The following is a 14,886-nucleotide window of genomic DNA, read 5'->3' on the forward strand; positions in this document are numbered from 1 at the left end:
AGGATGTAGCGTGAACGTCAATAGAAGCGGAGTTGTGTATGCACTTTGTGTGCGTTCAGGAGCATGCTGCACTTGAACTTGGCATGTGGCTGTGTTTGGAGGAGGATTATGAGAGTAAGTAGGGGGACGGGATTTCTAAGTGCGGGAAAGTGGAGTATGTACGTATGTGTGCGTATGAGGAATTATGTGTGCACGTCGTGTGCGTGCAGGAGGGTCTGTGGAGAGCTAGGGAAGTACATGCGTGGACAGGATTTAGACGTGGAAGTGCAGAAAGTGGGAGAGTGCGCGCGCGAGTGTGTGTGAGCGCCAGGGGCCGCCCGCCCGCCGCGCTCCCCGTGGGCCGGCCGGGCCAATGAGCGCGCGGCTGCAGGGGCGGCGCGCGGGGAGGGGGCGCCGGGCCCTGCGGATGGAGGCGCGGGCGGCGCGGGCGGCGCGGCGCGCTCATTCCGCGCGGGCGTCGCTGGCGGGGGGCGGCGCAGCCACTGGCCCGGGACCCGGGCCGCGACCCGGGGCGGCGGGCGGCGTGGGCGGCGCCCGGGGCTGGGATGCGCCCGGGGCTCCGTGGCGGCGGCGTTGGCGGTGGCGTCGGCGGCTGCGGGGGGACGGGCTAGCGCCGCTGCGCGGGGAGCCAGTCGAGCCCGGCCGGCGAGCGGAGTCGGCGGCGCAGGCAGAGCGGCGGCGGCAGCCGGAGCCCGGGCGCTGCGCGCCCACCATGGCCGCCCAGGGCGAGCCCGGCTACCTGGCGGCGCAGTCGGACCCCGGCTCCAACAGCGAGCGCAGCACCGACTCGCCCATGCCTGGCTCCGAGGACGATCTGGTCGCCGGGGCGACCCTGCACAGCCCCGAGTGGAGTGAGGAGCGCTTCCGCGTGGACAGGAAGAAACTTGAGGCCATGTTACAAGGTAGGCATCCCCCCGCGTTCTCGGACTCCCCGACTCAGCCTCCAACTCCTTCCGGACATCCCCGGCCCGCAACCGATTTAGCCCCCAGGCCCCCTCCCCTGCCGAGCCGGAGGACACCCAGGGAATGGAGACCTCCCGGGACTCCCCCCGCTCCACGCCTCTCAGGTCTTTAGGCACCGGCGGCCCTGTGCTAACTTGATGGTCTTCGGAAAAGCCGAAGGCCAAGTTTGTGCTGGCGCGCCCAAGTTACGTCCTAGACTTTGGAGATGCCAACTTTAGCCAGGACACCTGGGCTGTGCCATACGGACCCTCTCAGATTGCACGGAGTATGCGTGACTCTCTCCCCGCTGCCTGGCAGCCCCGAATTCTAGCCCTGTCTCTCTGTCTGTTTCGCTCTCTCCGTTTGTCAGTATCCACTTCCTCCAGCTGAGGGGCCTTGTCTGGCTATTGGGAAACGCTCTGCAGATGTCAAGACTTAAGACGGGAGCGCCTACCCCCGCCCCCCACCCTGTGGTCAGAGGGGCCAGGATTGGGGTTAGCAGCTCAAGTGTGGGGATTGCGTCGGGGCATTGCTGCTGTCTTTGAGGACAGTGTGTGTTCCTTCCCTGACAGGCTTATAAAACACATCTTGAGTTACATTCAGTCCATAAAAATCCTCCTGTGCTATGGGTGTCTGACTTCGTGTTTCACAATTTGGGATTTTTTTTTTTTTTAACTCCTTAATTTCTCTGGGAACCTCCCAGGCCGAAAAGCTTTAACCATACTGGACGAAACGAATTCAGATTTATAACATGAGGATTGGAGTGAACGCAACACCGTCCAAGGTCATTTTGACCTTCCTTAAAAATGTTGATAACTAGCCTACCTGTAGCCACCAGTGTGGCTGATTTCCCACATCCAAAGAGAGAAATGAGGTCGTTTGAATGACTTTATTCTTTAGATACAGGTAGAGGACCAGACATTAGTCTCACTGAGGGCGCTGGTGAAGATTCATTCAGTAGCTAGTGTCCTTTTGTCACTGGAGGATTGGAGTTTTTCTAACTTTCTTTTGTGCCCTTATGCATAAACTTACTTTGACTTTATCAGTCAATACATCGCGGTATGGGAGCAATTTAGTTCTCCGTGGAAATGCAGTGGCTTTTTAGAACAATTAAGCAGGTTATTTTAAGAGAGAACAACATGTTTTCCAAAACAATAACTTGGTGGAAACAAATAGCAGGAGTGTTTGGCAGGCGTTTTTGGATGTACTACAAACTTGTCTCCCTTGTTGCTTGCTTTTATTGATAAACATCCCTAATGTGTGTCATGTCTCTGCTCCCTCTCCCCTTCCCTGTCTTTTTCCTTTAAATTATGTAACTTTTGAGGAGAATGACTTTTGTGATAAACTGTTCAAATAAGAATATTACAAAGTGGGTTTGGAAATTCAAGCCCCAGTTACCTTTCAGTAACTCATTTTAGTATTTCATCTGTTCCGTAGTTCTTTTCGCTCAGTTTCTGATTATAAAACAAAATATTAAATTTATGTCAGGAAAATATTGTGAAATTGTTTGAACTGGTAAGAGCACATACTCCTCCTTTTTGACAAGTTTCCAGTTTGTTTTCTATGTGAGTTTGGATGGAGGGATGTGAAAGATCAATCTTCTGATAATATGCTACATCATCCTTTACCCGTTTTACCTGTGCACAGACAAGTAATGACAGTGATATTAGCGTCTGGGACGTTCATGTGTGTAACCTGAGCTTTAGAAGTGAATTTCTTTTTTGAATTAATTCATTTTCATTTTGAATGAAATGAAATATGGGTGATTTTTTTTTAATTTAAAGGCTGTTCCTGTTGCAGATACGATATTCTGACATGAGATGATTTAATATTGCTTTGCAGAGTTAGCATTTCTTCAGCAACCCAAATACAGTCATGCATTGCTTAATGACTGGGATATGTTCTGAGAAATATGTCATGGGCTCTTTTCATCGTTGTGTGAACATTGTAGGGTTTAGGTACACAAAGCTAGGTAGTATAGACTACCACACACCTAGGCTATATGGTATAGCCTATGGCTTAGGCTACAAATCTGTATAGCATGTTAGTATACTGAACACTGTAGGCAATGATAACACAATAGTAAGTATTTGTGTATCTAAACATAGAAAAGTGATGTGTTACATTATGCTATGACATCACTAGGCGATAGGAATTTTTCAGCTCCATTACAGTATTTTGGAACCACAGTGGTATATGCAATCCATTATTGACCCAAATGCAAGTGCGAGCACTAAAATCACTCAGACTTGGCTTCAAATCCCTGCAGGACCTTGGGAAAATTCCTGGGTCTCTTTCTGCCTTCAGTTTGCCCATTTGGAAAAATGGGGCTGAGATTAGGACCTTTCTCTTAGGATTTTGTGAGAGTTGAAAGAGATCATGCCTAATAAGCTAAAATTTGTCACAGTGTTTGATAAATGATAGCTTAATGAATATTAGTTTTTATTTTTATTCATAATAAGTATTACATCATGGATTCAAAAGATTTCCAGTGCCTGCCACAATCTGTGACACATACTATATACTTAATAAATAGTTGGGGAACAAAAGAATTTTTCAAGTTCATAATTGCAGAGGTAAAGTAGAAACCAAGATAGTAACTCTGGCAAATCAATAAATATCCCAGTATTGTTAGATATTCTTGGGTGGAAAACTTTTCAATTGGAAGGTGCCAAGTAAGTAAAGTCTGTACCTGCCTGGTTGGGTTTCTGATTATTATGAATTTAGATTTGCTATTTTTCTATTTACAATTGCTTTAAAATATGTACAGGTTTCCAATTTAAATCAGGATAAATAAGATTATCTGCCTTTAAGTCTTCAGACTGTAAATTGGTGATTATAATGCTTGGAATTTATTTCCAGAGAGACTGTCCTGGGGGCAAGTTAATCTTTAATGAGTTGTATTTTTATTAGTAGAGAAATTCTTCTACGCAATGGACCAAAAATTTAGTGAGGTTAAAATATGGGCAATAGGGTAGTAGTCAAAGAAATGAAATACCATTCTTGGATGATCATTGAAACCTAAAAGAGTTGACATACATAAAAACCACTAGGCTGAAAATGTAGGGAAATATCATTTTTCATGGGTTTTTTTTTTTTTTGGTCTAGTAACTACTTTGGATAGTCACTACTTTGGAACAGCATGCAAAATAGCTGACATTTTTGTTGTATCTAAATGAAGGTTATTAATTGTATTACTTTACGGTTTTATAAATGGGAATTTATTTTTGAGTTTAGTTTAGGTTTTTGATGGATGTGGTCAGCCTTGGAATGAATACCATGGAGAGCATTTTTAATGATAAATAAAATTCATTTTTAATTTATTTAATGCTGATCTTCAAAATTTAGATCTCATGCTTCATGTGAGATAATAGTGTTAATTTATTTAAGTCAATTATATGTGCTTGCCAGAGTACTGAGAAGCAAACACAGGAATCGTATACTAATACTTCTCTTTTTACATCAGAAAACGTGTGTGTACCATAAAATTAAAAATTCCCACATAAAATTTAGAAGCATAGACATTTTCAAAGTTCTGAGTCTCTTGTGTTTCAGCAGAGAAAGTAGGGAGTTTTAACATGGGGGAAACGGTCTACTTTCATGAACAGAGATGGATATCTGGTGGGCTTCTATGATACTACTGCTAAAGACTTCAAAAACCATGTTGTGTTTTTACAGTGATAGGCAGAACTGGCATCATTTGCTGCTTGCTTGAGTAACAGAGCTGAGCTACTAAAAGAGAGCTTTTAGATTAAAAGTACATCATTGATTAAAAGTACGAGCAGCAATTATGTTATCTAATGCAGCAAACTTTAGTGAAGCTTGTTTTATGATTTGGTGAACAGATAATTTCTTAGACATTTTTTGTGGGAGCAGGAAGAAATGTGAAGCCAAAATAATATGAAAATGGGAGAGTACTGGAAGTGAAAATGAAGAGTGAAGCTTAAATGAATAGAGTTTTCTAGCAAATGCTTGATCAAGGCTAACAAACAATAAGAACAAATCAAATAACATTATGAGCTTACTGGTTAAGAGCACAGGGCTCTGAGCCAGATCTAGATTTGAATCTTGGTGTTACTTTTTAATAGGGAGGTTGGGAAAATTCATCACCCGCAACCCCATTTCTCAAAGGGGGTGTTAATAATAGTTCTTATATACTGAGGTGGTGGTGACAATTAAGACAAAAATGGTATATGTAAACCGTCACAGCACTGGCCACATAGGAAGTGCTGAATAAACTGATAACAATATTCATTATAAACTGTATTGTATAAAGTGCACATGCTTATATTGAAAATTAAAATCATGTACATTGGAAAGTGAATTAAATGCTTATGAGTAATGAACATTCACAGTTATCTAAATATTAATATTGGCCTTCCTCGTGGCTTGCAGTGTATTGAGTGTCTTAGCCCTTTAAATGTGAATATACAGAGTAAAGTTCCATTAGACATGCATCTGAAATCCTAGGTTTTTCCCAGGATAGAGAGAGCTTTTCACTCTCTTGAGTTGTCATTGTTCTTGGTTTCAGTGTTTTTCATTCTCTGACCTGTCTTGAGCCACTTACTTCTGATATTTTTCCTAAAGACTGACAGCAAAGTCTCTCTTCTAGTTATATGTTGTTCTGAGCTTGAGTCATCATTGATGTCTGAAAAGAAGCATTTGCAAACAAATGCTATGCGTGGGTTAATATGTTCTGTTTGCTCATCTGTAAAATGGGGATAGCAACAGCCCTGCCTTATGGGGATGATGGAGCACTGACTGAGAGGGTGCGAGTAAAATGCTTAGCCCAGTGCCAGGCACATGGTGCTTAGTAAACATTAGCTTAGCAGTAGCAGCACCATGCTATGTGATGGATGCAGATTTCAAAACACTAGAAAGCAAATGTTTGGTTTGCCCGGTCTTTTTTTTCTTTGCCAGGGGTTCGGGGGGAGTGTTTGACTTTTTAGTGAAAATCTTCCTCAAAAAATCAGAAAGTTTGTCAGGACAATTTTAGTTGAGTCACAGAGCAGAATGGAAAGTTAGAATTGCTTTATAGACTAAAGAAAAAACACATCAGAGGTGTGGAGCTTGGCAGCTCAGGAGGGGCCGTCAGACTAGCTCGGATGGAGGTCGTCCTTCACCTCAGCACGTGAAGATGTCCTGAGGGGGACGTTAAAACCCTGCACTCAGGGACATGGGGCAGGCACTGTCAGTAACTGTTATCTCTGTGAGGACTTGGGGGGTTTTGGTTCTGTTGATCATTGATAACACACAGCTAGAGAGGTTAATTATATCGATGACTTTTACAGGCAGGAATGTATTTGGCTGCGACTAACTGGAATCTTGACACAGAGTGGCTTAAACAAGCCCCAGGGGTTTATCTTCGTCACCTACAAAGAAGTCTGGGGCTAAGCAGTCCTGGCCCCCAAGAGCTGCTCAAGGGCATCAGGAGCCCAGTGTCTTCCCTCCTTCTGGCCCCTACCATCCTCAGCCTATGGTTTTTGACCTCACTTTTGCAATATGGCTATAGTTATGCCTGGAGGTGCATCTGTGGTCTATGCAGGGAAGAGGGGGAAGAATAAAAATTGTTTTCTATTCAAGAGTTTGCCTTTTTATGAGACTATTCTCTCCTCTGGAACTCCCATCTGTATTTCTTTGGTTACTCTTTGCTGCAAGAGACTCTGGAAATGTATCTTCTTTTCCAGCCTTTCTAGTAGAAGTAGGCAAGGAAGAGGGGTCAGAATGGATGCTAGTGATGCAAACTATAGTTTCCTCACAGTAGGCAAAGCAGAGGAGCATTGTGACCCCAAATTCAAAGTTGTGACTGAAGCCAAAGTGTACCTGTATTAGAGACTTTGGTCTCTAGAAATTTAGATTATTTGGTAATGTTATATGTCAGTAGAATTTCTTTCTTGACATAATCCAGGAATAAAACTAAATCCTTCAAAAAGGTCTAACACTATTCTCATCTTATTACTCCTTTTATGAACATGACCTAGGGTCACTAAGTACTGAAACTATCTTTTTATTTTTTTAATCTCCATATCAAATGTTTTTTTCCATTGGAAATTATATGATACAAATGACCATTTTACTTTTTATTACTCTAAGATATCCTTTCTCTCCTCCCTCCTCCCTACTTCTACCCATCTCAAATTTCCTTTAGAATGGACAGGTTCAGTGTAGTTCATGATTCTGCCCTTTTGGCTTTTCAAAGATTGGTCACGCCAGTATAATCTGGCCAGAAAAGCCTGAATTTGTTCAGAAGATGAAGCTGTTTTGGAGGCAGTTGGATAGTAGAATTATCATCAAGTTTGTGACATGTTTTGCTGTTTGAAATTGTCCACAATGATGAGCTAATAAAATATACCAAGTGGCTCATCCTTAGTTTACTTTAAGATAAAGTTACACTTAAAAAACTGTATGGGATAATAGTGACCATATGTATTTATGTAAAATGCTTAATAAACTACCAGGGATGAGACACAATTTTTGTTTTGTATTTTTTTGAGTTTTGTTGTAGTTTCTCTTCCTTTTCTATGGTGGTCATAGTCTTTTTTCCCCTTTATTTTTTATTTCTATATGTTCATGGGGTATAAGTATAATTTTGCTTTATAATATGAATATATTGCATAGTGGTGAAGTCAGGGCCTTCATTGGACCAATCATTTGAGCAATGCACCTTGTACCCACTGAGCACCTCCCATCATCCACCCCCTCCCACCTCTACACCCCTCCAAGTCTCCATTGTCCATCATTCCACACTCTGCTTCCATGTGTACACATTATTTAGCTCCCACTTGTGAGAACATGCTGTATTTGTCTTTCTGTGTGTGAATTGTTTCACTTAAGATAATGGCCTCCAGTTCCACTCATGTTGCTGCTTGATTTCTGGTGAATGTTATTTCCATATGTGCACGTAAGTGTTGATTGATTAGTTCCAATTTAATGGTGAATACGTGTGGTGTTTGTTTTTCCATTCTTGTCATACTTCACTTAGAAGAATGGTCTCCAGTTCCATCCAGGTTGATACAAGAGGTATTAGATAACCATTTTTTTATGGCTGAGTAGTATTTCATGGTATACATATACCACATTTTATTAATCCACTCATGTATTGATGGACACTTGGGTTGTTTCCACATCTTTGCAGTTGTGAATTGTGCTCCTATAAACATTTGAGTGCAAGTGTCTTTTTTATAGAATGTCTTTTTTTCCTTTGGGTAAATACCCAGTAGTGGGATTGCTGGATCAAATGGTAGTTCTGCTCTTAGTTCTTTGAGATATCTCCATACTACTTTTCATAGAGGTTGCACTGGTTTGCAGTCCCACCAGAAGTGTATGAGTGTTCCTGTCTCTCTGCATCCATGCCAGAACTTGTTCTGGGACTTTTTGATAAAAGCCCAATTTTAATAATTTATAATGCCTTTTGCACTGTTTGGGGATGATATTGGCAAGAAGCTCTTGTTATGCTGCAGAAGCTTCCACAGTTGATTTTTAATCCTTGTGGTACTATCACTTAGGACAGTCTTCAAAATGCACAAAACCATCAATAGAAACAACTTGTGGATGTTACACATTTTTAAATCCTTTTCCTACCTTCTAAGCCACTTACACTTGTAGGTGGTGAAAGCATTTGTATTTGTAACAAGTATTAAATCTCGTTTTCATTTGTGACACTGGCATATAGAAAATAATGCTCACTTTCTAGCTATAATGCAGTTTCTCTGTTCTAGTGAAAAAGATAAAGCACACATTAGTCTGCATGTTGAGTTGATTTGGAGCTTAACTACATCTCTTGTGTAGGAAGGTGCTTAAATGTAGGATTCGAAAATTAGCTGCTGCTGTTTTTTCTCCTGATTTTAAAAGCAATACAAACTTATTATAGAATACTTGAAAGTATAAACAGATGTAAAAAAGAAAAACCTGAAGTCATGCCTAAGTCCAGAATTTGGCAATAACCACTGATGATATTTTAGGAATTTTTTTCCTGGTCTTTTAAAAATATGCCCACACAGAATTTATTTTTGCAACACATATTGAATTCCTACCATATGTCAGGTACGGTGTTAAGCTTTGGGGATGCAGATGAAACCAAGATAAAAGTCCCTACCCTTCTGCGACTTAAATTCTAAGCTGGGATCACACCTCCCATCTTTTTCACTTGGCATCATACCACGGGTATTTTCCATTTCATTAAAGATTCTTGAAGAACAGGGTTTTAAATGTCTGTATAATTCCCTTGGTATATCATACTTTGTTTAAACATTACAACGTTTTAGAACATTTTTAGGTGGCCAGACAGTGGAGAGAGCCTAATGTTTTCATTCAAACTGCTCAGAATTCAGATCCTGGCTCTATCATCTATTAGCTATTAGCTGTGTGGCCTGGGTAAAGTTAATAACTTCTTTGGGCCTCAGTTTTCTCGTCTGTAAAATGGGGATAAAAGTACTTATCTTTTTATGTTGTGAGGGTTGGAAATACTATATGTAAAGCATCCACAAGTGCCAGGTGCAGAGCAGGTACTCAAAATATGGCAGATGATGAATATTAATACTGCTGTCCCAAACACTTTTGCCTAAAAACCTTTTATGCATTCTTGATTATTCTCATGGGAAAAAAATATTACTAGTGAAATTTTTGAGGCAAAGGCATGGACATTTTAAGGCTTTTGATCAGTCTTGCAAAATTATTTTCTGGAAGTTTCTCAGATTAGGCAGAAGAGATGACAGATTTGCAGGGTATCTATCTACTCCTGGTACATGTGGTGGTCCCCACCACCTGGCTTGTTTGAGCCGGCAGTTGTGAGGTACTGGGAAGCAGCTGAGTTACCAATACAGAGTTAGAGTTCTGTTTTGCCTTTTTCACTGAAAATTTTAAGTAATGTTTATCTTACCTGATTAGTGTGTCTGTGGATCAATATTCCTTAAAATTTGTGGACATAAAAATCACCTGGGATGTTTGTTTAAAAAGGCAGAGTCTGAGCCTCCGTCCAAGATTCCGGTTCGGTGGGTTCCGGGGCGGGAGTGGTGGCAGAGATCTGCATTTTGAAAAGAATCTGTGGGAGTCTAATGTAGGTGGTCCCAGGACCACACTTTGAGAAACATTGCTAAGTGATTAGAGGATGGTTGAATCATTAAAGTTAAGAAGATTCACAGGTTCTTTTCTTTCTTTAATTCCCTTTACCCTTGAAACTAGTACTTTTTCCATGTTATTAAACCATCTTGAAGCATTTAAGTCTGGGAGCATAATTTATAACTGGCATGTTTATAGTGGCTTGTTATAAGGATCTTGAGGGAAGAGTACAAACCTATATATTCCTGTGGAGGGGATGTGTTGTCTATTATTGCACAGTATACTCACAATGCATTCAATTTTGCTGCAGACTCCCATTAAGTTAGGCATGATAGATACCTACTTAATATATTATGAAATAATTTAAAAGCACATGCTTTTTAAAATTATTGATATAAGAATTTAAGAAGCAATATGAAGGGAATTTTTAAAAAGAAAAATAATCATCAGTAATCTTACCATCCTAACAGCTATTTTCATTTTTCTGCCTTGAAATAGCAGTCCTTGACTATTTACATAGAGTTTATGTAGTTGTTGTTATAGTATTAACTACTGTTTTGTATTCAGCATTTTAATCTAATATATTAAATGTTTTTTGCAGTTTTAAGAGTTTTCAGAATTAAAATTCTATAGTCAATTAATAGTACATTGGGTTGAAAAAAATTTTTTTTCCTACAGTTATGAACTACCATATAATGAACGTGATTATGTGGCTTTTTACTCTTTTGGAACTGTATTCTGAGGAAAAAACTTGAGGAATATGGGTACTGAAGAATGATGGTGACTTTGAAAGCAGTCACCAATTTTTATGGAGCACTTATTGTGTGTGACGCACTGTTTTGGTGCTTTGTACCTGTGCAGTCATCCCAAGCTCTCAGGAGCAACCCATGAGATACATATGCCATTGGGATCTGTATTTTACAGAAAAAAAAGCAGCTGTAAACTCTAAATTTGGATCCCTGGTTACGTTGTGGAATTCTGAGTGGATCTAGACACTAGTTTTCATCTCAGGGTGGTTGTTGTACAGTCTAGACTCTTAGTGTTGTGGAGACATGTGATAGCTGAGTTTAGGATGATAAACTACACTGCAGAATAGGTTACGCTGCTGCTTAAGTTTTCTGTTGAAGTGCAGAGGAGCTGAGTGTTAGGCCCAGGGATGGTTATAATTCTTAGTGAGAATGCAGATGTTCCAAAGCTCTGCCTTCTCTAGTTTTGGTTAAGTTTTCTCAGGTTCTTCCTTTATGAAACAAGGATAATAATACTTCTCTACTAGGGTTATTGTGAAGATTGTGTGATAATGTATAAAAAGTTGGCCCACAATTGGTGTCTGTATTTTTCAGATTTATCTCCTATTTCTCTCTAGCATCTAGCCCAGAGTTGTGGAAATAGCTGGACTGTGTTTATAGAATAAATGTCCCATGATGTATGTGGATTAAAAACTTTATCCCATTTTGGGCTAGTGGACCTGGCATTGACCTCATGGAATGGAACTTTAATGCTAAGTCACATGCTTGGCTTTAAGAAACACCAAAGAGTTCTGCCTTACACAAGTAAGGCAGAGTAGTTCTTTGCATGGAGAATGGACTTTCTTCACCCTCAGTCTAAGGGGTATGTAGAATATTGTACTATATTAGCAGTAGTACATTAATATGGAGTTTTGAATGAGGATATGCAAAACTCATTTTGATGATGAGATTCAAGTGAGGTTTAATGTTAAGTAATTTATATCTGTGTGTGATCTGGATAAGTTTTAAATATTGAAAATTGTCAAGGTTGATACAACTTTTCAATTTATTTAGTTGTAGACACTGAATTATCTTGTTCTTAGAATAATACATCTTCAGATACTTGTTTAAATATGATTTCAAAGCATCTCAGATAAGAGATGTACTCTCAAAAGTAAGAATATTGTTTTGTGTTAGTTTGCTCCCTGCACTATGATAATCATTGAGTTATTTTGAGTTAAAAGGAAATCACTTCTCTCCAGAGTGGTTGAGTTCATGACTTGAGTTCATGGCCCAGTCTTGCTACTGACTTGGTTACTTTGGACAGCCTTTTAGGTTTTTGGATTATATACATGCTTCTTAAAATCTCTTTCAGCTCCGGTATTCCAGGTCTTTTGCACAGTGTACAATATAAACCTAATAGTTCTTTGAATGCAGTGTAGTGTTGGAGGCTGACTGAACTGTCTGTACATGAGTAGTTTTGGCAGGAATTTGTCTTGATCTGTACCACACACATGAGTATTCACAGCAAATGGGGAATGTGGTGGAATGAGGATAGTTGGAGTGTCTTGGCTTTGGAGGAGCAAGTACTTATAAGAGAGCTAACCACGAGCTCTGTTTTCTAACATCTTGGCAGTCAAGTTTGTAGCACCCTGAATTCTGTGGGCTAGATGCTAGCTAATTTAAGGTTTTTTACAGTAATTGAGCAGAGATTATAGTGTAAATCATAGTTGAGACTTGTTGGTGTTAACATACTGTGCTAGATGAACAACAGAGATCATATGTTTCCCCAAGTAGCATCTTTTTGTCACATTTTCCTTCTCCTCTGCTAACATGTCCAGTTAACAAGCTTCATGTGCCAGGATTTATTTATATCTAGCACATAAATCACTAGAGTTACATGGCAGTGGAATGTAATAATGTTCATTAGAGTGAAATCTCAATAAAAATAAAGACATTTATATGCCCAAATTTCAAGTATTTTCAGAATTATTTTAATTGCTTGTTGATTATTGAGAACTAATACAATATTTCTCTTATCTTGCATAAAAGACCACTAAAGCTTGTGTTATCTATGTTCTGAGTTCCTTTTATCATATTCGGAGATTTTTTTTATTAAAAGTACCATTTAAAGCAAAGTCAATATTTTGGCAAGATTTTATCTTTTTAATTGCTTGATTATAATAATTTAATTTTAAAAAGCCAGAAAAAACATATATTTGGCTTAAATGTTACAGGAGGATTCATGTAAAGGTGTATTCATTTTAATATGGGGAATTTTTTTTATTAATAATTACATTTTTTTATATGGGAAAAGGAAACAGATTATCATAGATTTATAGAATTTTGATATTTTTCCCCAGGGATCTATTTATAATTTAATAAAACATAGTTGGCACTTATATTGTTACCTAAACAGAAAAATTACCTTAAAAATATATTTACTATCAGTAAGTGGACATCTAGATGCATTATCTATGTAAAATATATTTGACCAAGTCAAAATGTCAGGGTGGCAGTCTTCTCCTGGTTCTTGGTGTACCCTTGGCTGAAGAATGACTAGACACACCAAAGTGTCAGGTTCAGTCTCTTAGTGGACACTTATCCTAGTTCTTTGGCTCCTTGCTTGGAAAAATCACAAGCAGGGCCAGTGCGATGGAGTGACCACAAGCAGGAAGCAGTTTCACACGAGTAGCTTTTTATTGTAAAATGAAACAGGTCTGTCTCCATGAGTGGAGAGAGACAAGACTGACTGACTGTCTGGGAATTCTTGAGTTGTTTGCATTTGTTGGCTTGGTCCAGGAAAGGGCTTTCAGGAGGTGTCAGATGTTACCAAATGATTAATAGGTGTTCTCAAGGTTGTATCTGTATTTACCAGCTACAGCTTCCTTTGCTAAAAGCCCTACCTGGGGGAAATGAACCACAAAATAGATTTAAGCTAATAACATAATAATTAGCTTTAGGTTACTCCAGCTCACTTTCCAAATCCTATTATGCCTAGGTTGGGGAATTCCCAGATTGGTGAAGCATTCCCTCCTTCCCCAGGTGTAGCAGTTTCTCGGGATAGGATTAAGAGTGGGGCAATACCAAAACGGAGTGCCTGCCCTCATTCTTCTTCCCAGGTGGGGCAATCACTCAAGACAGCACCAAAACAGGGTACCCTTGTCCCTGGAAGAGCCAGAGATCCTGGCTGTCTACCTAACAAAAAACAACTAGGCGTCAGCAACAAAACATTAAAATGGATTTGGATTTCAAGAGAGTTCTGCATAAATGATTAGCTTTCAAGCTTGTGAAAGTTTTCTCTCATTATACATCATTTGGGAATGGTGAAGCTATCTATAATGGGAAATTTTTGCATGTGTTAGAAAAAAATCATGAGTGCATATTATGGGACTACATAAGTGAATGAAGCCGTTTGCCTTTAAAAGAAATACAATCTAATGGAAGACAGAAAACCTACTTGTTAACAGAAAACAAAAGGAGATCACATAGAGTAAGGCCTTACTTACTTAATGTGCACCTTAGCCTTAGGTCTCCTACATCTACATCACAAGACAAGGAAATGCAATGAGGGAATATGGAGAATCAAATAGGACGATGGCAAAGCCAATACAAGGATGCACTATCTAGTTTGTTACTTTTGAAGATGACTGATACTTCTGGTGAGGCCCAGAGACTATGTCCCTAAATTGCCCACCTAAAAGATGAAAAGAAGTGGCATTTGTCTATCAGCTTCTATCTCCTCTTTGAGGAGGATCAAGGGTTGCCTCATGGGAATGGCCTTTATTATACTTCTAGGTTACTACACTTGAGATCTATTGGCCCCGACAAGCATCCAGTAAGCTCTCAGGGAAGAAAGTGAAAGGTATATCTGGTGTTAGTGTCAGCACAAAGTGATTTGATACCTACGTAAAGCTGTTGACTGTAGCCTGGCTGGAATTAGAGATGAAGCATAGTGGAGGTGAGATAGTATATGAGATGGTGTGTCTAGTACAATGTCTTTATATACTTTAAGTGCAAAAATTCAGAAAGGGAGAGGCAGAAGTGGATGTTTAAGATATTTAATATCCTTTGTTCTAAAGCAAAGAAAATTTCTTACTATAAATTCTTGATGACTGCTATAGAGTACTCTTTATGAGATTACAAAAATAAACCCATCTAT

General features: G+C 39.7%; 1 protein-coding gene across 3 annotated transcripts in view; it reads left to right on the top strand.

Moving 5' to 3' along the window:
- Positions 1 to 443: 443 nt before the first annotated feature.
- The window catches only part of BICC1 (BicC family RNA binding protein 1), a 265,859-nt gene continuing 251,416 nt past the window's right edge, over positions 444 to 14,886 (top strand). For 2 of the 3 annotated variants that reach the window (XM_045568790.1, XM_045568791.1), the window contains exon 1: positions 691 to 902. In XM_045568790.1, the coding sequence (XP_045424746.1) occupies positions 713 to 902 (190 nt within the window). In that variant the 5' untranslated portion in view covers positions 691 to 712. Of the gene's footprint in view, positions 903 to 14,886 lie in introns of all 3 variants that reach the window. The other variant, XM_045568788.1, reaches the window with a different exon arrangement.

This window comes from Lemur catta, chromosome 14 (assembly GCF_020740605.2).
Source record: "Lemur catta isolate mLemCat1 chromosome 14, mLemCat1.pri, whole genome shotgun sequence".
NCBI classification, from domain to species: domain Eukaryota; kingdom Metazoa; phylum Chordata; class Mammalia; order Primates; family Lemuridae; genus Lemur; species Lemur catta.